At 46.8% G+C, this 22814-nt stretch overlaps 1 protein-coding gene across 2 annotated transcripts in view; it reads left to right on the forward strand.

Moving 5' to 3' along the window:
• The first annotated feature begins 4726 nt into the window (after window positions 1-4726).
• The window catches only part of Camsap1 (calmodulin regulated spectrin associated protein 1), a 71145-nt gene continuing 53057 nt past the window's right edge, over window positions 4727-22814 (forward strand). The window contains exon 1 of one of the 2 annotated variants that reach the window (XM_052723144.1): window positions 4727-5077. In XM_052723144.1, the coding sequence (XP_052579104.1) occupies window positions 4924-5077 (154 nt within the window). In that variant the 5' untranslated portion in view covers window positions 4727-4923. The remainder of the gene's footprint in view (window positions 5078-22814) is intronic. The other variant, XM_052723143.1, reaches the window with a different exon arrangement.

A 22814-nucleotide genomic window follows, 5' to 3' on the forward strand; every position in this document is an offset into this window, starting at 1 on the left:
TGGTCTACTGTACCTTCTGTAGCCCCTCAGTTCTAGCTCCCCTCCTGAAACTGTACCTATTGTGAGAATTCTTTCCCTGGGGAGACAAAAACCAACCCTTTCCTCATAAAGATAAGGCCTCAAAGACATGTGGGGAACCAGTGAATTTATTGGGCTTATCTACAGAACATGGGTGAAGTGCTACTCATAAAAGTGTGGGACCCAGCCAGGTGGTGGTAGCACACGCCTTTAATCCCAACACTCGGGAGGCAGAGGCAGGTGGATCTCTGTGAGTTCAAGGCCAGCCTGGTCTGCAGAGCGAGTTCCAGGACAGCCAGTCTACACAGTAAAATCCTGTCTCAACCCCCAACCCCCCCAAAAAAAGTGTGGGACCCCAAAGCAGCTGCAGCAGAAAATATTTTTTCTTTTTCTTTTTTCTTTTTGTAGTCCTGGATGTCCTGGAATCTGCTATGTAGATCACGCTTGCCCCTAACTCACAGAGTTCTGGGATTAAAGGCATGAGACACCACACCTGACTTTGTACCAGAAAGTCTTTACGCTCCACAGATGGCTTCCTATTAGCTGCAGAGATGGAGGTCTCCTACCTTCAGTTAACCTTCTCCAGTCTATCTACTTTAGGCCACAAGCAATTAGGTGCTGTGGAATAATCCTTTTGTATACTGTAAAGATTTGTCACTTGAATTGGTTTAATAAAACACTGATTGGCCAGTAGCCAGACAGGAAGTATAGGTGGGGTGACCAAACTAAGAATTCTAGGAAGAGGAAGGGCAGAGAGGGCAGTTGCCAGCCAGACACAGAGGAAGCAAGATGAGAATGTCATACTAAGAAAAGGTACCAAGCCATGTGGCTAAACATAGATAAGAATTATGGGTTAATTTAAGTGTAAGAGCTAGTTAGTAACAAGCCTGAGCTATCAGCTGAGCATTTATAAGCAATATTAAGCCTCTGAGTCAATTATTTGGGAAGCAGATGCTGGGTATTTGGGAGTTGCTGGCGAGACAGAAATGTCCACTACAACCCGGCAGCTGTTCTGCTCAGAGGACAGCATTGTATGACAGCAACCCATGCCCGCTTTCCCTTATGGCACTGTATGGTATGACTCCCGGGGCCTGGTCTCTCTGTTATAGCAACTGCATCCTGTGCTTCCTGGGGCCTCTGTTCTCCTTTATAGTAACAGCAACCTGTCTTCCCTACTCTTCTGTTCACCTTTACCTCAACATTCTTAACAAGGGTTGATTTGGGTTGTCAACTTGAGGGGATTTAGAATCTAGGAAACAAACTCAACACGCCAAGGAGGGCATTTCCAGAGAGGTTTAACTGAGGTGACATGACCTGCCCTGAATGTGTGTGGCACCATCCTATGGGGTGGTGATCCAGACTGAATAAAAATGAGGACACACCTGAGCCCCAGCATTCATTTCAGACATCTCCCGCCCCTCCTGCCATGTCTTCCCTGCCATGTTGGATTCCACCTTCAAACTGTGAGCCCCTAAGTTGCTACTTGTTAGTATTTGGTCATAGCATTGTGAGGATGTCTGTCCCCTCCAGTCTTTTGTTTCACAAAAGTGACTGCCAGGGATAGTAAGACACCACCAAAACTGAAAGTCACTCTCCAGATTCCTGAACGAACTTCCCTCTCCTCCCCTGCCTCTCCCATCTTGGTTGAACACAATGCTTAGGCCCAAATGGACTTAGATAAAATGGACAAATTCCTAGAAAGATACAAAGCATGGAACCTGACTGAAGAAACAGGTAATCTGAGTAGACCTATAGCAAGGAAGAAAGTTTGTCATGAAAAGCCATCTATTGGCTGGCAGGCTTGCTACACCTGCTAACCTGAGTTTGGTCCCTGGAATCCACTGTGGAAGAAGAGAGCTGATTCTGAGAGCCATCCTTTGACTGCCACAAGTGCGCTGTGGTACATGCACTAACATGACCCTCCTCACCACAAGCCACCCATTAAGACAAGACCAAGTAGGTCTATGAGATACTGAGAGAGTTCATACCAACTCTTCCCAAAACTATAAGAGGGGCCAGGTGTAGTGGCTCACATCCACAATCTTAACACTTTGGGAGGCTGAGCAAGATTACCATGAGTAGAAGCCTGGCATACAGAATGAGTTTCAGACCAGCATGGCCAGTAAGGTCTTGCCTCAAATAATTAAACCAAAGTGAAACAAGAACATAAAAGGAACACTTCCAACTTACTTTATTTGGCCAGCAGCAATCTGCTACTAAAACTGCCACAGACATCACAAGCAAACTGAAGACTAGACTCTGCCATGAACACTCAGGAGATAGCAGTAAACAAAGGTAGGTACATATAAAAAGGATTATGCTCCATGCCAAGTGGAATCTCTTCCAGAATACAGAGGTGGATCAGTATCTGAAAACCAGTCAACGTTATACACCACGGACAGAACAAAAACCTTTATGTGACCAGCAGGTGCAAAACAAAGCCCTAGACAAAAAACCCAGTTTCTGAACTGAACACCTTTAATCCCAGCACTCAGGAGGCAGAGGCAGGCGGATATCTGTGAGTTTGAGGCCAGCCTGGTCTACAGAGTGAGAGCGAGATCCAGGACAGGCACCAACACAACACAGAGAAACCCTGTCTCGAAAAACCAACCAACCAACCAACCAACCAACCAACCAACCAACCAAACAACAACAACAAAAAAACAAAACCCAGTTTTGTAAGGAAAAACACTGCGATGACTTGGAATAGATGGATTTCCTGAGCTCGATAAGGAACACCTACCAAAACCCCACACTCACAGTGCAAACTGCTTCTTCCAGATCAGCATAAGACAAGGAACCTGCTTTTCTCTGCTACGCCACAGGGCGCTGAAGGCTCTAGACCAGACAGAAAGGCAAGAATGAAAAGGCACCCAGGTGGGAAAGGAGGAGGTAAGGTGGGCTCTCGATCCAGAGGACATGTCTGTATTTCAGACATCTAGAGAACCCACCAAGAGACCATCTAGACTAGCAATGGGCTCCTCAGAGCTGCAGAATACAGGGCCAGCACACCAGATCACTATCCCTGACCCCTTTCCACTTCTTTCCCATTTGTCAGCTTTGCCCTGCTACCTGCCTGGCATGACCCCACACCCCAGCGAGGCCAAGTTCTGCTGTTCCAACCCTTTTGGTCCTACACTCTTTTGCACCTGGGGCTCTGGGTTCTGTGACTTTGCTGTTTCTTACACACTGGGGTTTACATCAGCCTACTATAGCAATCCAGTCTGGTGCTTCCTGGGCAGACCCACACCAAGCTTACTTCTTGCCCCTTTCTGCCCAATTGTCCCCCCCACTTGTTTCTCCCTGGCTACCCAGTCCTAACAATTATTTTACTTTTGAGACAGGGTCCTACTATGTAGTTTTGGCTGACTTGGAACTCGATTAGAAACGGATGGCCCTGAAGTCACAGAGATCCACTTGCCTCGGCCTCCCGAGTGCTGGGATTCAAGGTGTGTGCCACACCGGGCCTCTATCCATTTTTTATTTTGTTTTTTGAGACAGGGTCTCTTCTCCAGTATGAAGCCGGCCTTGAATTTCATCCAGATCCTCCTGCCTCCACCTCCCCAGAGCTGGGATAACAAGCACCGGATACCATGCCCAGCCTCATCCACCCCTTTCTGATTGCATGCACTCTCTCCTCCGCATCTGAGGTACAGCATCCGCTCTACCCACTGCCTTTTTTTGTGGGTAGGGAGGCTCTGACAGTGATAGAGGTTAAGCACTCTGAAGCTTACAGATGGGGGGCCAGTACGGCCACCCACACCCGAGGCGCTGGGTTCCTGCTGCTCCCCAGGGGCTGGTACATACACTGTCAGCTCTCCAGTGACATCTTCCGCATTGCGCATTGCGCACCCAGGTTTCACAAAAATACTCTTGCTCCTTTCAAGCACTAAAATGCAGGCCACACATGGCGTTGGTCTTAAGTACTCATTCCCTCTAGGCGCCCAACCTGAGCGAGAGATCATGCCAGTGCCCATCTGGGGTGAGGGGTTCGCGATTGCTCCGGACTCCGAGCGCAGCTGGGGTTGTTCTGGATCTGATGTCAGGTGCTCTTCCCGAGCCGCGCGCACTCTGCCTGCCCCGGTGAAGACCTTAAGGGTGCTCAGTTCTCAGAGAGCCGAATTGTCAGAGGTAGAGACGCAGGAGTGAAGCTCTATCAACCCGCGGCGCCGGATGATACTCCCCCAAATCGCAGGAAAAGAGGAGTCCCCAGGAGAGTATACTGCGCCTGCGCAGGACCCGGGCTGGGGGCGGGTCAGGGGCGTGTCTACTGTGGCAGAAGAAGGGGGCGAGGCTGGGTGGACGGGCGTGGTTACTGCGCTTGAGAATGAAGTAGAGGCGGGGCCGAGGGCGTGTCCACGACGACTGAGGACGGGGACTGGGCTAGGTTAGAGGGGCGTACCCACTGCGGAGGAGGCGGGGTGGGGGCGGGGCCGAGGGTGTGTCTGGAGCGCCTGAAGAAGGGGACAGGTACTGAGCTTGCGGAAGAGGGGCGGGGCGAGCGGGGCTACAGGGCGGTGCCTACTGCGCCTGCGGAGAAAGGTGGGGCTGCGGGAGGCCCTAAGTGCGCCTGCGTGACGCGGCGGCGGCGGCGCGTTAGCTTCTACCCGTTGGCCGCCGCCTCAGCTGCCGCTTCTCCGGGGCCGCGCACGCGCCGCCGTCGCCGCCGACCCCGGCCCGTCCCCGCATCGCGCCTGCCCCGCGCCTGCCTTGGCCGGCGCTTGCCCGCCGCCGCCTCCCCGGCCCGCTCGGCGCCTTCTCGGGCTCGGCTCGGCGCCCGCAGCATGCAGCAACAGCCCGGGTGGCGGCGGCGGCCGTGAAGCAAGGGCCGTGCGCCCGAGCGGGCGGCGCGGGAGGGCGGCGGCGTCTTTGTTGCGGCCGGGCCGTCGCGGCCTTTGTCTGCAGATGGACGCGGGCGGCCGCTCCGCCGCCGAAGGCTGGAGGAGGATGGAGGCGCCGCCGGAGGGCGCCGACCTGGTGCCGCTGGACCGCTACGACGCGGCGCGGGCCAAGATCGCAGCCAACCTGCAGTGGATCTGTGCGAAGGCCTATGGCCTAGGTGGGCGGGCGCGGCTGGGTCCGGGTCCGGGGGATGGGATTACAGGGGGACGAACGGGGAACGAATAGGGCTCTGGGATGGTACTAGAGGGGAACCGACGGAGCATGGACTGGTGTCGGACGCGACCGGGAGATGTCGGGCGGATGCGGGAACCGGGGGATGGGACCAGCGGGAGACCGACTGGGGTCGGACTGGGACGGGGGATGGGACCAAAGGGGAATGCGATAGCTGTAGGCTGGCATCAGAGGGAGAGAGACGGGGAACGTATTGGACCAGGTATGACACCAGAGGGGTCAGAAAGGGGACTGACATGCGGGGAGGTGAGACCAAAGAGGGTCGGACGCTGGACGAACCGGGCAGGGAGGTAGGACCAAAGGGGACCCGACGGATCTGGGGGATGGGACACTGGGTAAGGTCTGGGGACAAGGAATGGGAGACGGAGCCAAGGTTGGGAATGAGGCCGGTGACAGGGCCAGGGCGCGCCTTTGCGTGGTGTCGGTTCAAGACTTGCTGTCCTGGCGGCGGCCCAGGTGAGCGAGCGCTGAGGTCGCCCGGGGTCGGTCCTGGCACGGGACTGCGCTCGAGTGTCATCCATACTCCGAGTCTCGGGTGGGGTGGAGGGTGCCTGTCTGGTGCAGTGTTATTCTCTAGCGACTGGACTGGCCCTCTGAGTCTAAGAAAGACTCTCTTGTCTGAATAACCACTGCCTAGGCATCTCCTACTGCAACAGTGACCAGAAAGGCTTAGTAGTTTGAGTAGTTTGAGGCTTAGTCCAAGGGGACAAACCCAGAGCCCCGGCTATTCTGGTTTATGTATTAGGAATTTTGATACTTACCAGGACATGAGCCATTGGAAACTCCAAAGATATATTTTGTGGTACACAGATTGTGCAGAAACTGTCATGATCCCATTTGGTTAATTCCTATTGTGAAGAACAAGGTAACCTTGTGGTGAAACCCCATTTATGAGGCCTAATATGCTTAGTGGATTAAGACGCTCTAGTTTGGTGCTCTGGGAACTTTGCAGTCCAAATAGTGCTGGTAATGAATTGACTGGGAGGCTCTAGTATCAGTGACAAGTGCCTTGTTTCAGGCACAAAATGAAGGGTTAAGAACTTGTGAATCCCCCTAATTTGGAGCATAAATTGCCCTTGTTCTGGCAAAAACATTACAGACAGGCTAGGTTGCTGAGATAACCCTTTCAGGAAAGGGTTAGGTGACCACTTTAGAAAACTTGCTAAGCAGGTGTTCTCTGTGACAGTGGACTGTGTCGTTGCACTTCCCACTAGTCATAAGGACAGACATGTTTAGTGAGTTTGGGGAGTAAATAAACTGTTATTTTAAACTTAATGCTGTGGTGTAAAGCTAGCCGTGAGGAAGTAGTTCTTTCTCTTACAGTTTTCAGTTTTATAATTCTTGGTCACTGTTTCGGTTGGGTTTCAGGTTTTGCTTGGTGGTGGAGAAACACTGCTGTGTAACTGGCTTTACCTGACTTTAAAAAGTACAATTGAAGAAGCTGGGTGGTGGTGGCTCATGCCTTTAATCACAGCACTCCAGAGGCAACACAGAGAAACCCTGTCTTGAAACTTGCCCCCCCCAACCCAAACCAATCCCAAACACTGAATAACCACTGTAATTGATAAAAAGATGTCTGATACTTAACTAGAGCAGATAGTGAGTGTCTAGCCATTGGTCATATCTACCATCACCAGCCCCACAGACCCCTTCTTACCTTGGCAGCCCCCCCCCCCAAACCTTTGCTTGCTGTTCTGAGCTGTATCATTCAGTTTTTTGTTTGTTTTTTGAGACAGGGTTTCTTTGTGCAGTCCTGACCGTTCTGGAACTTGCTCTGTAGACCAGGCTGGCCTCAGACTCACAGAGATCTGCCTGCCTCTGCCTCACCAGTGCTAGGATTAAAGCTTTGGGCCACCACTGCCTGGCATTATTCAGTTTTGCATATTTTTTTTTGGAAACAGTATCTGGCTTGGAATTTCTTATTTAGACCATTCTGACCTTGAACTCAAGAGATCCACCTACCTCTGTCTCCTGTGTGCTGGCATTAAAAGTGTGTGCAGACATACTGGGCTAGTTTTTCGTATTTTCTAGCCTTTCTAGTGTTATCTTGGAGGCTTTCTTTCTTTCTGTAGTACGTTCTTAAGTTCATCTTAGCTCCCAGCATCTTTTACCCTGCTGTTTAGTATTTGAACAAGGCTAGTCTACCACATGCCATGGTCCTACTCACAGGTGCCGGCTCATTTCAGATTTTTGCTTTTAAACATGGTGCATCCTTGTGTACAAGTTTTCACTTCTGTTTTAACCTTTGTGCTGGGCATGGAACTCAAGGCTTTGCTAGGCAAGTACTCTTGCTGAACTGCCTTCTGTGTTTTTAAGATTGGCCATGTGAAAATAGTTTACTTAGACTCTGTTTATTTACTTTCTAGTTTCTTTAACGGGGTGTGTTTGGTTATGTGTAGCCTTAACATTCAGCTTGGGGTTTGTAGTATTGAGATAAATTTTCCTCTCTCGTTGTTGGCACCTGGTTTAGTTTAGTTTTCTTCTAGCACCAGATTACTCATGAGATCTGATGCCTCATCAAATAATGGAGCAAATGAGCTTTACGGTTTTAGATTTGTTTTTTTGAGACAGGGTTTCCATATGTAACAACCCTGGCTGTCCTGGAACTGGATTTGTAGACCAGGCTGGCTTGGAACTCACAGCGATCTGCCTGTCTGTGTGTGCCACCATGCCCAGTGGTTTTAGAGTTATTAAGAGTGCTCATATGAGGACTTGGGAGGAAGAGCAGGACTGAGGACCACCATGGGGCCTGAGCCTAGGTGACCTCATGACCTGAGACAGGACTCTGCTAGCAGAATGCACTTCATATGGGTGTTAGGAGGTCTAGTTCCCTTCCATTAATTGTTGCAAATGAGGTTTCCATTCTATACCCAGGGAGGTGCCAATTTATATGACCAAGCTGGCTCAGCTAGAGAGGTACTAAAGGTGTTTGTAGCCTGGTATGAATTTAGTTCTACCAGCCAGGAGTTGTGTCTTACGGGAATCAGGGTGGGGAGGGAGTTTTGGCAAGATACATAGGGGACCCCCTGCCCCCACAAAACTTTGATCCTATTCCAGGGGTAAATCTTTTATTTTTGGCAACCTCCATGTGCCTCTCAGCTTAGGCTACTGTTCACTGGTCATGCTGCTTTCCATTTGGATGCTTCAGTGACAACGTAGTTTGAGTGGGTGGTCATAGGGAAGGGGTCTTGTATGCTTTATGTGTTATGCGCTTTTTGGTTAAGTCACGAAGTGAAACCAGTTTTCGTTCTGTGTAGGAGTTGAAAATGTGGAACTGTGGGGCTAGCTACTGGAGACTCCGTTGTCACTTGCCCCCGGGAATCTATGTCCCTGTACCAGGCTGCTGTCTGTAGTGAGTGACAAGCTCTGGAGCTCATCCTAGGCCTTGGGCTTATGGTCATGAAGAAACATTTTCTCCAGAAATGATTCTGCTCTCGTGCCACAACCGAGATTTGGGGGATGTCTTGAACTTCTATTTTTAGGTTCCTTCTCTTCTTTTTCTGGCAACTCTTGCATTGCATTGACAGTCTTTTAGTTATTTTTTAGGAGTAACTTATTAGGCATGCTGAAAATTGTTCACTTAAATGTGTCTACAAAGAGGAGCAAAGTCTGCTTAGCTGCAAGAGTGTGGTAGCGTTTGTTGTTTGATAGAGAAATTCCAAGGGGTGAGTGGAAGGACCATTTATTTTACAGGGTAGTGTGCTGGACGAGGGCTGCAGCAGTCCTGTCTTTGCTTCTGGTCCATTTGCATTGTGTTTGTGCCCTTAGCAAGCTCAGAGTATCTAGGCTTTGGTTTCAGGGGACAGTGGGGGAATGCGAGTTTTTATCTCTCAAGGACAGTGGAACACACAGGGACCGGATGAGAAGGCTCTCAACTGTTTGCAAGGAGATTGCTCTGTGGCTCAGCAGAAACTGATTTGTCCTTCTGCCCCAGAGCTGAGCTGTCCTGAATCCTAGGCCCAGTCAGGACCTCATCCTTCTCATTTTACTAGCAGCAGCAGGCTGAGTTAGAGAGGGGTGGTGGCCTGGCTGGAGGGTTAGGTCTACTAACCAGAAATGCTGCTCCCCATCCTCTTTTCTACCCCCCTGATCTCCCATGCTCACCAGAGTCCTCAGACTACTAATTTGAAAAGCACAGTGTAGAGGAAGAAGTCATAAGCAGGTCTGTGGCCCTGTGCAGCCCAGTTCCTAGGAAATCTGTGCTAGAGCTGCTGCTGGCAACAAAGTGCTTTTAAGCTGATTGGTCTACCCAGTGTTAGGAGCAGAGCCCTTTCCTAACTCTAGGGGTCACCTCATTGCCCAGAGTCATGGCATTGTTTGGTTTAGAGGCATTTGGTCAAAAGGAGTTCACTGCTTGGAACCCCTTTCCATAGCTCTAGAGCTGGCTGGGACTGCTCACTGCTCCTTTCTTTTCCTGGACTGGGCAGGTTTCCCTGGAAGCAGTCTGCTGCCTGGGCCAGTTCAGAAGTGTGTTACCAAGTTGTTCTAGGTCACAATTATATTCAGACTACTGGTTCATGAGTTTAGATTGTGGTTTTATTTATTTTTATTTTAAGTGTCTGGGTACATTGTCTGCATGTATGTCTGTGCACCTTATCTGTACCTGGTGCCCACAGAGGCTAGAAGAGGCCATCAGGTCCCCTGGAACTGGATGTACATATGGTTGTGAACTCCTTGTAGGTGGTGGGAATTGAACCTGGGTTCTCTGGAAGAACAGCCAGTGCTCTTTAGCGCTGAGCAATCTCTCAGCCCCTAGACTATTGTTTTTAAACAGCCTTTTGTTATTCTTGGCAAGTGAATTGGGTGTTTCTGGGTGGGAGGGTCCAGGATCCTCAAGTGTTTGCTGACCATGAGAAGAGAAGCTTGATGCTGTAGGAGCTGCTGGCTGGCAGTGGTTGCCGTGACCCTTTCTCTACAGGGTATCTCAGAAGCTCCGATCTTCTGCTTTTGGTATTTCTGCTCTCACATGCACTATTGTGCCCACCTGCAGAATACTCATGTGCTTGTTATGTTCTGTGAGAGGAGTTTATGTTTTTAGGGTTGTGCTTATACATGTTCTCCTTCCTGGCCTGATGCCAGGAGTTAAATACTAATCAGAGAATGAAAATCTGTCTTTAATCTCTTAGCTAATCCATTGTTTGACCCTCCGAAGGGTTAGCTGCTATTGTGTTTCAGAACGTTAATTTTGGCTATACATTCAAATGGCTTTAATGTGTTCGTTCTTTCTTTTTTTAAAAAGAGTGACGGGGTCTCACTCTGTAGCCAAGGCTATCCTGGAACAAACTTACTGCTGCCATGTTTCTTGTGTTGATTTTTGTTTCAGGATAGCCCTGTCAACTTTAGGTATGCAAATGGCCCCTCTACCTCAAAGTTGCACTGTTTAATAACCTGGATGGCTGTCAATTGTCATCTTGTCTGAGGATGACCAGCATGGAGCCAAGCTTGCTTTCTTCCAATGGCTATTGTGTGCATAACTATTTTTTCAGTATAGGCACTATAAAGGGAGAAGGCACATGGTGCTATCTACTTTGTTGATCAAAATCCTTGTGAAATGTGGACATTGATGGAGGAACTGGGAATAATGGAAGGGCTGGAGATGACTTACTAGGACTGGGGAGGCAGCTCAGACACTAAAGTGCTTGCTAGGCATGGGGCTAGGGAGATGGCTCAGATTGGTAAAGCGCTTGTTAAACAAGCAGGAAGACCTGAGAGAATCCCAGGACCCATAGTGAAAAAAAGCCAGGGATGCTGGCGAGACGGCTCCTCAGCCTGACAGCCTGACTTTGATCCCTGGAACCTCCATAATGGAAAGAGAACTGACTACTACAAGTTATCCTCTGACCTCTACACATATGCTGTGGCATGCACAGGTATACATGCATGCATTCGAATGAATAAATATTATTGTTGTTGTTATTTGAGACAGGGTTTCTCTGTGTAGCCCTGGCTGTCCTGGAACTCACTTTGTAGACCAGGCTGGCCTTGAACTCAAAAGGTCCACCTGCCTCTGCCCCCTGAGTGCTGGGATTAAAGATGTGTGTCACCACTGCCTGGCATAAGGTAACTTTTAAATAATAAAAAAGTCGGGCGTGGTGGTGTATGCTTGTAATCCCATGCTGGGGAGGTAGAAATGGGTTATTTGACCAGCCAGCCTGGCCTACTCTTAGGCTCCAGGTCAGTGAGAGACCATGTGTCAAAGAACAAAAGTGAATCACTCTGAAGGTTGGTGAAGGCCTGGGCAGCCCGAGAGCAGAGGGTGGGTATCTGGCTGTACCATTGTGTAGCAGCCAAGTGATCTCGTGCATTGAGTAGATTAATTGTGCTGAGGTAGAGGCATAAGGACTGACATAGTAGGTGATTAATTTGGAATAGTCTGGGGCCAGGTTGTTTACAGTGCTCCTGGTGCCATCAGGGACTTCTTTGATGTATGTTCCTGGGAACACTTTTGAATAGGAGATGGTTTGCTGAGAGCCTGGGAATGTGCTTTGAGCAGATATTCCCCAGTTGCTGCAGTTTCAATCAGTCAAAATTAGAGGTGTATCAGTCTAGGTGAACATTGTGGGAACTGAAATGGAGCTTTGAACGCCACACACACAAGACCTATAAGGAGAATCCTGGGTGGTGCCTTGTTTACACAGGAGCAGATGCCACTGGCAGGTCAGGTGAGGAAGAAGAGGGACTCCTTTGAGGGGATCTGGAATGCCCATACAGAGAAGGGGAATGGAGGCAGGTGTGGGTGCAGTTTGCTCAAGCACAAGCCCAGGCAAGTGGAATTAGAAGCTGAGATTAGCTTGGACAAAAGGCTGAGTTTCAGATCTTGGGATGTCTTAGATAACAAATTGGTAAATCCTTGCAGGGGTTACTTATGGACTCCTTATGGACAGTTTCTGAGGAGGAAAGAGATCTGGGCTTTTTAGCAGAGCACAATGAGTACTGCTCACTATTTACCAAGTGGATACTTGTTTTGGACCTTTATTGGTGTACAATTTATATTCAGTAAAGCACATGAAAGCATATGGTTAGATAAAGTTTTGGTGGTGTGCCTCCTCCAGACCCTGTAAGTTTCATACTGGCCTTCCTATACCTGCTTCCTGCCTACAGTTTCCTATCATTTGTAACACAAATTGTTAGATGGTGGGTGCCAGATGTAGCACGAATTTTAAAAGGTCTTATTAATAAAAACAAACCCAGAGCCAGGTATTGGGGTGAACGCTGAAAGATCAGAGAAACAGAACAAGCCACATCCAACCTCACCTTGCCAACTTCTCAGCTGATCCTATTTCCTGAGACTGAAAGCCTCTGAGTCCTCATCTGAATGGATCTCAGCTGAACTGCTGCTAAAAGCCTAAAAGCTTAAAAGACTCTAGTTCCTGGTCCTCACGCTTTATATACATTTCTGCTTCCTGCCATCACTTCTGGGATTAAAGGCGTGTGTCCCCACGCCTAGCGGTTTCCAGTGTGGCTTTGAACTCACAGAGATGCACATGGATATCTGCCTCTGGAATGCTAGGATTAAAGGTGTGTGTGCCACCATTTTCTGGCCTCTGTGTCTGTCTAGTAGCTGTTCTGTTTTCTGACCTCAGATAAGTTTATTAGGGTGCACAGTATATTGGGGGACACAATATCACCGCAATCATTTAAGCACATCATAGTCCTGCACCTAGCTTCCTTTACACAGTATCTTTGAGATTCATCCATATATCTCATGGTGTATAGGTCTTTGCTTAATAATAGTATTCCATTGTATGATTAGCCTATTTGTCTGTTGATGAATATTGTTAAGGTGGTTTCTAGTTTGGGGATATTATGAAAAAAGCTGCTATGAGCATTCATTCATTTGTGTGGGCAGATTTTTTTTTTTTTTTTTTTTTTTTTGGTGTTTCAAGACAGGGTTTCTCTGTGTAACAGCTCTGCCTGTCCTGGAACTCACTTTGTAGACCAGGCTGGCCTTGAACTCAACAGAGATCCACCTGCCTCTGCCTCCCAAGTGCTGGGATTAAAGGCATGTGTCACTTTAATCAATTTTAAAGCAGTGGGCAGATATTTTTATTCATCTTAAATAGGTGTAGGATTAGTAGGTCATGAGATAATGCATGTTTAATTCATAAGAAAGTACGAAGTTTTCCAGAGTGGCTGACTCATTATTTCCCATGAGCACTGTATGAGAATTCCAGTTGCTCTGCCTTTCGTGTCAGCACTTGGTGGTGTTGGTCTTTATACTTTTAGCCAGTCAAGTGGGTGGATTGCGCCTTCCTACTGTGGTTTAGTGTGCATTTCCCTGATGACTAATGAAGAGGAGTCCTTTAAAATATGCCTTTTGTCCATTTTAATTTCTTGCAATGTAATAATAGCTTTTAGGATCTTGGACAATGTAAGAAAAGTTAAATTATTTCGAGGTTCGTTAACATGTAGTTGTAAGACATTCTGCGAAGGTCCTGGGTGTTTTTACTCGGTTCCCCAATGGTAACTTCTTTTTTTTTTTTCCATTTATTTATTTTTATTTTATGTGCATTTGTGTTCTGCCTGCATGTATGTCTGTGTGAAGGTGTCACGATCCCCTGGAACTGGAGTTACAGACAGGTGTGAGCCACTATGTGGGTGCTGGGAATTGAACCTGGGTCCTCTGGAAGAGCAGCCAGTGCTCATAACTGCTGAGCCATCTTGTCAGTCCCCCCAGTGGTAACTTCTTATAAATCTATTAGAAGGTTAGAACCAGATGTGGGACTTTCGCTCCCCTCAGAACCTCCTGTTACCCTTTCAGGGCTGTGACTGCCTTGCGTGTGCTCTGGCTACTGTTGCTCTTCCCTTCTCGTTGTTGACTGGACAGCCCGCTGACTTCACTGCTTAGACTAGCAGGTAGTGTGGCAGCGCTGTAGCTCACACCGGTTGGTAGTTCATAGTTTGTTGTTTTGTTTCTTCGGTGGTTTTGAGATGAAGCTTATGTAGGCCAGGCTCAACTAAAGTATGTGGCTAGGGATGACCTTGAACTCCCAATCTTCCTGCTTCTACCTCCCCAAAGTGCTGAGATTACAGGTGTGTGTCATCATGCTGGACTTACGTTTTCACGTTCATCCATTTCAATGTATGAAAAGTTTCCTTTGATGCTTGCTTTTATTTCATTTGGATTGCTATGAAAAATACCATAGCCTAGGTAATTCATAAACGATGGAGATGTGTTGCTTACAGTTCTAGGGGTGTGGAAGTCCAAGCTGAGTGCAACAGCAGATTCTACATGTGATAAGGCTCTGGTCCTTGTTCCATACCCAGCACCCATACAACTGGGTATTGTGGTACATGGCTATAATTCTAGTACTTGGGAAGTAGAGGCAGGAGGATCAGGAGTTCAAGATCATCCTTATATACAGTAAATTGAAGGCCAACCAGAACTACATGAAATCCTGTCTCTACCCCCACCCTACATTGAAACATTCTAAAACAATACAATCCGAATATACCAGTTTGATACTTACATGCTGAGGAATGATGAGGGGAAATATTTTTGTGTATTAAGCTATTATGTTTCTATAGGAGCAGAAAACGTTGTGTGTACAGTAAAAACACATTTCTGTTCATGACATAGAGTAGTAGCCTTGAATCTAAGGTGAGGTATTTGAGGTTGTATTTGTTGGTATTGTGTGGTGTGATGGCATGTACAGTGTGCATGCTGTGTGTTCAGAACTATGGCTGCAGTGAAACTTCTTGATGAAACATGAGTGAGCACTGCCAGAAACATCTTGGATCATTTGATTGTGAATTGGTTTCTGGTTGTTGTGTATTTGGAAACCTTTTACTATTATCATTTAATTCTCCAGCTCCCATATTTAGTTATGTAGCCCCATATGGGCTCAAGACCTACAGTGTAAGAAGCTGGGGCCTAAAATCTAATTTATTTTGGTGAATGTTTGGGCATGTAGCAGAGAACATTTAAGACAGCTTCTTGTTCCCCTCCCTTGCCTTCCACTCCTCTTGTTCCTTTTGGCTAAGTAGACCTTTCTTTAAGGCTCTGCTGACCAGATGCAGGAAGTCCAGGTCCACGTGCAGTTCCCATCTGGACCCCCATAGATTACAGTATGGCACCATCTTCCATTTCAAAATCCCCAACCCCTGGGGATAGAATGCTGTTCATAGCTTGAGCATGAACGGGTAGAAGAATATCAGAGTAAGAAACTAAGCTGGTTGTTTTGGGGGAAGAACTGGAGTATGAGGTGATGAATTGGGGGCTTTAGTTTTTCTTTCCAATCCTTTCTCTAATCTCTTAACATTAATCTTTTCCAGCGGAACTTCCCTCCTCTCCCTTTATTCATATAAACTGACTTATTTAAGAATAAAATGCCCCCCCAAAAAAAGCCGGGCGGTGGTGGCGCACGCCTTTAATCCCAGCACTCGGGAGGCAGAGCCAGGCGGATCTCTGTGAGTTCGAGGCCAGCCTGGGCTACCAAGTGAGTTCCAGGACAGGTGCAAAGCTACACAGAGAAACCCTATCTCGAAAAACCAAAAAAAAAAAAAAAAAAAAAAAAAAAAAGAATAAAATGCCCAGGAGTTCCCAGATCCAGATGACTTTCAGGAAGAGGGGGAGGAAAACCTTCTCTAGCCTGGGGATTTTCTACCTGTTGTCACTCTGTAACCCCTCATGTTTCTGTAGTCTTAACAGCGAGCTTCTTTCCGCCAACTTGGCTTCTGTAGACTGGAGTCTTGTGGACCCAGAGTGCGGCAGTAGGCATTTGTCAGTGAGTAGCAGCCTGGGCTTTGTGCACAGTAGAGTCTGCTGGCTGTTGGTGTCCTTGCTGGCTATGTCTAATAAATAGTCTGTCAGTTGCTGATGAACAAGTGCCAGAGTTTTCATGCTCGTAGATTTATCTGTTTTATTAGCTCTATCAGCTGTTTCATCTATTTTGAGTCTAGTTAGTACTACTAACACTAAGGATTTTACTGTTTGTCTTTAGGAATTTCCTTTTTTTAAAGACAGGTTTCTCTGTGTAGCCCTGGCTATCCTGGAACTCACTCTGTAGACCAGGCTGTCCTGGAACTCACAGAGATCCGCCTGCCTCTGCCTCCCGAGTGCTGGGATTAAAGGTGTGCGCCACCACTACCTGGCCTCCTTCCTACCTTTTATCAGCCTGTTGTTCCTACTTAGCTGTTTTTCACTTTGTGCAGTCTGCTACTGTGGTCAACTGCAGTATGAAAATATTTCATGGACAATCCCCAGAAATGATTCCTAAGTTTTAAATATCATGGCATTTTGACTAGCACAGTGGTTCTCAACTTTTCTAATGCTGTGACCCTTTAATGCAGTTCCTCATGTGGTGACCTTCAACCATAAAATTACATGGGTTGCTACTTCATAACTGTAATTTTGCTACTGTTGTAGATCATAATATAAATATCTGATATGCAGGATATGTGATATGTGACCCCTGTGAAAGGGTCCTTCAACCCCCAGAAGGGTCTCAGCCCACAGGTTGAGAACCACTGGAGTGGCATGAAACTCACACACTGTCCTTCCTGGTATCTTACAATTGCTTTATTGTAAGTTGAACTTCATCAGTTATGTCTGTATAGGGAACAGGGATAGGGTTTGGTACTACTCCAGTTTAGATGTCCATGGGTGTCTAGAAACCAGTCCTGGCAGAAGAGGATAGAGGGCACTGTAATCCTTTCTGATAATGTAACAGTTACTTAAAGAATTTAAACATTTCTCCAGGAAATCCCATGCCAGGGAAGGAATTGCTGGAGGAGAAAGGTGTCCTGGAGAGGGTTAATCTCACAGCTCTGATAGCTTACCTGATACTTACTACCTGATACAGTGCCTAGTTCCGGGCTTTTCCTTCCTTTTTTCTATAAAGTGTAATGTGGCCAAAGGGAAGAAACAAATCTTTTCCTTTCCCCAGTCCAGTCTAAAACTTACATTTCCATTGACTGATTCCTATCTCTCATTAGAAGAGATAGGAATCTCTTCTTTTGGTAGAAGCCAGCAGTGGACTTTAGATTTTGCTAATACCATCTTCTTTTTTTTAATGTAATTTTTTTTTCATTTTATTTAATGTGTGTAGGTGTTTTGCCTGGATGCATCTCTGTGCACCATGTGTGCTTGCAGAGGCCAGAAGAGGCAATGAGTTCCCCAGAACTAGAGTGACAGATGATTGTGAGCTGCCATGTGGGTGCTGGGAATTGAACTCAGGTCCTCTGGAAGAGTAGCCAGTGCTCTTAACCACCGAGCTATCTCTCCAGCCCCCCCTTACTTCTTATTGAATACTGTTTGCATGTTTTATATATATATATATATGTTCTGCTCTACCTTTGGGCTATATCCCTAGTCATGGTGTATCTGTTCCTATTTTTATTTTTTTAATTTGTTTTTCCATCCTTTATCCCCTCTGTCCCTTCCTCATTTCTTTTTGAGACTAGGTCTTGCAATGTTAAACCCAGGCTTGCTGCAAACTGGTTTATCTTACTGAATTAGAAGTGAATTTCTTGTGAACAGTATATTGCTGTACTGCTTTTGTTGGTGTTGCTTGAGACAGGAACTCTCTATTATGTAGCCTTGGCTGGCCTGGAACAAATTATGTAGACCAGGCTGACCTCGACCTCACAGATCTTCCTGCCTCTGCCTCCCGAGTACTGGGATTAAAGGTGTGTGCCACCAGGCCTGGTTCTGGTATGGTAGTGTTGTTTGTACCGTGTGTCTGAGAACTACAAAGGACAGGCTGCTGTAGTTATCACATTACTCATTTCTTCTGCTGCCTTTTCTTGATGCTTCATTTTCTTCTACCATTTTCTTTCTCTTTGGAGAACTTACTTTAGCCATTCTCATAGTTATTTTTATTTTACTTATTTATCTTTAAAAATTATTTTATTATGGGAGGTAGAAGCAGGTGGATCTCTGTGAGTTCGAGGCAGCCTGGCCTACAAAGTGAATTCCAGGACAACCAGGACTGTTACTCAGAGAAACCCTGTCTTGAAAAACCTATCTCTCTCTCTCTCTCTCTCTCTCTCTCTCTCTGTCTATCTATCTATCTATCTGTATATATGTATACATATATATGTATTGCATATATTGTGTGTGTGTGTGTGTGTGTGTGTGTGTGTGTGTGTGTGTGTGTGTGCATATAGATGTTTTTTGCTTGCATGTGTGTCTGTGCACCACTCCCCTGCTTTGTGTACAGGGAAGCCAGAAGAAGGTATCAGATCTTCTGGAACCAGAGTTACAGACAGTTGTGAGCCGCCATGTGGCTGCTGGGACTCAGTTACTTTGTAAGAATATCCAGTGCTCTTAACTGCTGAGCCATCTCTCCAGCCCCTAGTTATTTGTATGTGTGTGAAAGATGTGAAATGTGTGTGTGTAGGGTGTTGGTGTTTGCCACCGTATATGTGTGTCGATTAGAGACAACTTACCGGGGTCAGTTCTCTCCCTTTTTTTGGTGCGTTCTGAGGATGGAACTTAATTCATCAGGCTTGGCTGTAAGCACCTTTGCGTATTGATACCACAGCTTCAGATGAGAGTCCCACTGTCACTGGGATGGGAATTCCTTCCACAAGTATGCCTTTCCTCTGCTTCAGAATTTTCTTTTTAGCTTTAGAAGTTTGAATCTATGTCTTGGCTCAGATTCCTTTGGGTTTTCTTGATTCATGGTTTGCTCATTGTCTTAAAATCAGTAGGTTGGTGTCTTTCACTGCATTTAGTAAGTTTTCAGCCATTAATTTGCTCTGTACTCTCCTTGCCACCTTCTTCCCTGGGACTCTGGTGGACAGTAGCTCTCCCCTAGGTCTGTTTTCTTCTTCCCCAGTTCTGGTCTCCATTTTCTGCCTGTGGTTCAGATTGGATGGATGCTGTTGATTTAACCTTAAAGTCCGCAGTTCAGTCCTCTGTCATTGTTATCCTGCTGCTCAGCCTGTCCAGTGAGTTTCTAAATGTCTGTTGCTCTACTTTTCATCTCTATATTTAGTGCTTTAAAAAGCTATTTGCCGGACTTTTCTAGTTTGCTTCAGAGTTTGTAACTCCTGCAATCATTCTGTGCTGGCTACTTTCAAATGTCAGAGATGTTTCAACACTTGATGCGTCTTGGTGTGTGTCCGTTGGTCATCTTGAGTGGCGATTTCAGATGATTCCTGATCTCTAAGGTATTACAGGAGGAGCCAGCGCTCTCAGACTCTTATTTTAGTAGCTGGTCTCCTGTTGGGTTTGCCTGCAGCCTTGAGCTTCATGGTTGGCCATGGTTCCAGTAGGTCCTGTGCCCCAGCCCTGTGCTCCTAGTTCAGTCTACTCCTCGGGCTCCCTGCTGCTGTTGCTTAAGGGTAAGAGGAACTTTCCAGGCTGGGTAGGTGGGACTCTGCCTACAAGATTGCTGCTTATGGTTGGCCATCTCTGCTTCCTAGGAGGAGATTGTACAGTTCTGACGATTTATAAACCCATTTTATAGGACAGAACTGTGATTGACCATTGATGGGCAGGACCACTCCTTCCCTTTCTTTAAGCCTAAATTTCATGTCAGTACCCTAAAGGTGGACTTAGGGGGTTTTGGACCCCTTTATTTGTTCTTGCCAATGTGATCACAGTGAATAAATTGCTTTTTTTCTGTGTTTCACTATCACTTGTTTCATTAATTGATGTATCGAGGACAGGTGGCCAAGCCTAGCTTGCTGGGGATGCCAGGGACCAGAATTATACCCCCAAACCTCTGGTAACAGCTGCATGCGGAGAGGAATTTCATGACCAGCGGGGAGGGAGAGTATCTTCTCTGCCAGGTGCTTTTGGTGAGACCTTGTTTGTTGTGTTCCCTGGTCCATGGTGGCTGTCTCTGGCTTTAGGGAAAGGTATCTGGGGCTGAATATGGTAGCAGAGCACCTTTGCCCCACCGTGTCCCCATGTCCCCTGCTGCTTTATTGTTAGTGGGGCCTCCTGTTGATCCCCCTCCCTTCCATGGCCCAGAAACCAGTTGCCTTGCCTGTTTTGCCTGCTGTACTGGGAGTGAGCAAGCATCAGGCCTGCCTCTGGTGGGGGTGTCCTACAGTGTGAGGTCCAAGTCGGCATCCTTCTCTCCGCTTTCTAGTTCCCCTCTGCTTGTCCTTGATGTGTTTCAGGGTTTGTAGCTGCCTTCTACACAAAGGGGCAAGCAGGGATGGTCTGCTGGCCTGGCCTGACAGGAGCTCCCTCTGGCATATTAAAAAGCTATTTTTGCCTTTGGAGTGCTTTTTGGATGTGGATTTCCTTTTTGAGTCTCGCTGGTATTTTTAGTTGTTTCATAAATTTTACAAGTATTGGAAAATTTTCTGCAGTGTCTGCTTGAACATCCTTCTGCCATGTTCCTTCTCCTTTCTGGGCCTGTGGCTCCTTTCTGTGGTCTGACAGCCATTGCCACTTGCCCTCCCTGCCTACTCCTCACTGTCTTACTGTTCTTCATATGGATACGTACTGTCTACTCATCTGCATCTCACCAGTGTCCAGTCTTAATCCGCCTTCACAGTTCATTTTGTGGTGAAACTGCTCAGGCATTGTGTGTGTATTGATTGATGTTCTAGAATTTCTGTTTTGCTCTTTCTCTAGTCTTTCTCTTTTTTTCCCCTTTATTAAAAATACTTTTGCTTTTCTGGCTTGGGTGTCATCTACAGTCAGCTGTAGATGTCTGTGACTGATCAGTTCTGTGGCTTTCTGTGGGTGCCTGAGCCTGACTTTCTTTGAATTTGTTTATTTTAGGGTTTGCTTGGCTTCCTGGGCTTCCTGGGCTGGCCTTGAACTCACCACGATCCTCTTGTCTCCGCCTCTCTAGTGCAGATAACACACATGTCATCCACTTGATGTGGCACCACTGGCTGATGCTGCCATCTGCTGCTGTGTTAGAGCTTTCACAGTTGTGGCCATTCTGCTTGCAGTGGATTATAGCACATGGGTCTCTTGAGGTGGCCAGGACATTTAGATACACACTTGACTGTAGCAGGCTTTCTCGGACCACTGGCCCCCCAATCATGACACAGAGACTTACTAGTTATGAATGCTTGGCCTTATCTTATGCTTGTCCTACTAGTTCTTATAACTTAATTTAACCTGTTTCTCTTCATTTGTGTTTTGCCTTGGGGCTTTTTACCTTTCTTTCATTCTGTATGTCCTACTTTTCACTTCTTGCTCTGTGTCTGTCTGTCTGGTGGCTGCCTGACTGGCTGGCTCCGGGCATCTTCCTCTCTTTCTCCTCCTTCTCTCTCTCTTCTCCTACTTATTCTCTCTGCCCACCAGCCCTGCCTGTCATTCTACTGCCTAGCAATTGGCTGTTCAGCTTTTTATTAGACCAAGCAGGTGCCTTAGGCAGGCAAGGTGAAACAGAGATACATCTTTACATAATTAAACAAATGCAGCATAAACAAAAGCAGCACACCTTTACATAATGAAAAAAAACCAGCATAAACAAATGTAACACATCTTTGCATAGTTAAAGTAATAGTCCACAACACCCGACATCCCTTCCCTTCTGTTTTGGAATCCTTCCCCACTCTCTGAGGTCCCCTTCCTAGCCTCTGACTAGAAGCCCAGCCTGCACACACCTGAGGCTACACTGTACAGAGAGGCTGTGGAACCTTCTTTCCCTTGGTGTATTTGTCCCTGATGATGCTGAGGCATGTTGATTTTGGTGGCTCTCTCCGGTATGTTTGGGTGGAATAGAGGTGGCCTTATCATTACCAATCTCTTCTGACCACCAATTAGTTCCTTTGGCTTGTCTTCCTTGCCTGCCTAGGACAGGGTGAGCCACCAGTCTGCCTAGCTTCCATTCTCACTGTGCCCTCTTTCTGGGTGACTCAGCCCCCATGGATACTTATCTTTTTGTGTTCGTACATATCATACATAAATGCTATATTTTTAGTTTGTGCTTGTGGTCCCCACATGTCAGCTTCTTCAGAATGCCCACCCCTATACCCCCCTTAGCCATATGTCCATTACGGAGCTTGTCTTTCTGCCGTGGTCATCTTCTGGGCCATAGTTCCTAGTTTAGTAACAGGTCCTGTCCTGTGCCTGGCTGGTGTCTAGGCCTGTCTTCTACTCTGTGTAGGAAACAGCAGCAAACATTATTTCTTTGTCCTCTTCTTTCTATTATTTCCTAATACAGCCTGTTCTAGTTTATCCTTTTCTGTGCTTCCAGAGTATATGAGCCTACTCAGTGCCTCGACAGACCCACTGAAGGCACAGAATCCTCTACACTATTCTGAACTGTGTTGTCAGATGAGAGTCATTGTCATGTTTTGTTTTTTTTCTTGTTTTCCTAAGCTGGACTCTGTGCACACTCAAGTGTGATGCTACTTGTCATGGAAATTGCCTACTTTTTTTTTTTTTTGTCTTCTTCAGAGCCTCAGAGCATTTGTTGAGGGTGACGGCCTTCTACCTCCTTTTGGTGGCCCAGTGTGTTCATGCATTTCCCAGTTCCTGTAGGTGCTTAATAATTGTTGAATGAGTGTTTGTAAACTACTGTCTTTGTCTTTAGTAGAGAAACAAGTTACCCAAAACACTCAGAAGGCATTTATAATGCCTTTGTATTATTTTTAAAATATCATTATCATTTTAAAATTATGTGTGTGTATGTGTTGGGGGGGTTATGCATATGAGTATATTGCCACGGAGGCCAGAAAGGGTATTGGAACTTTTTTTTTTAAGATTTATTTATTTATTATGTACACAGAAGAGG

This window comes from Peromyscus californicus, unplaced genomic scaffold (assembly GCF_007827085.1).
Source record: "Peromyscus californicus insignis strain IS unplaced genomic scaffold, ASM782708v3 Scaffold_7__1_contigs__length_154581171, whole genome shotgun sequence".
NCBI lineage: Eukaryota > Metazoa > Chordata > Mammalia > Rodentia > Cricetidae > Peromyscus > Peromyscus californicus.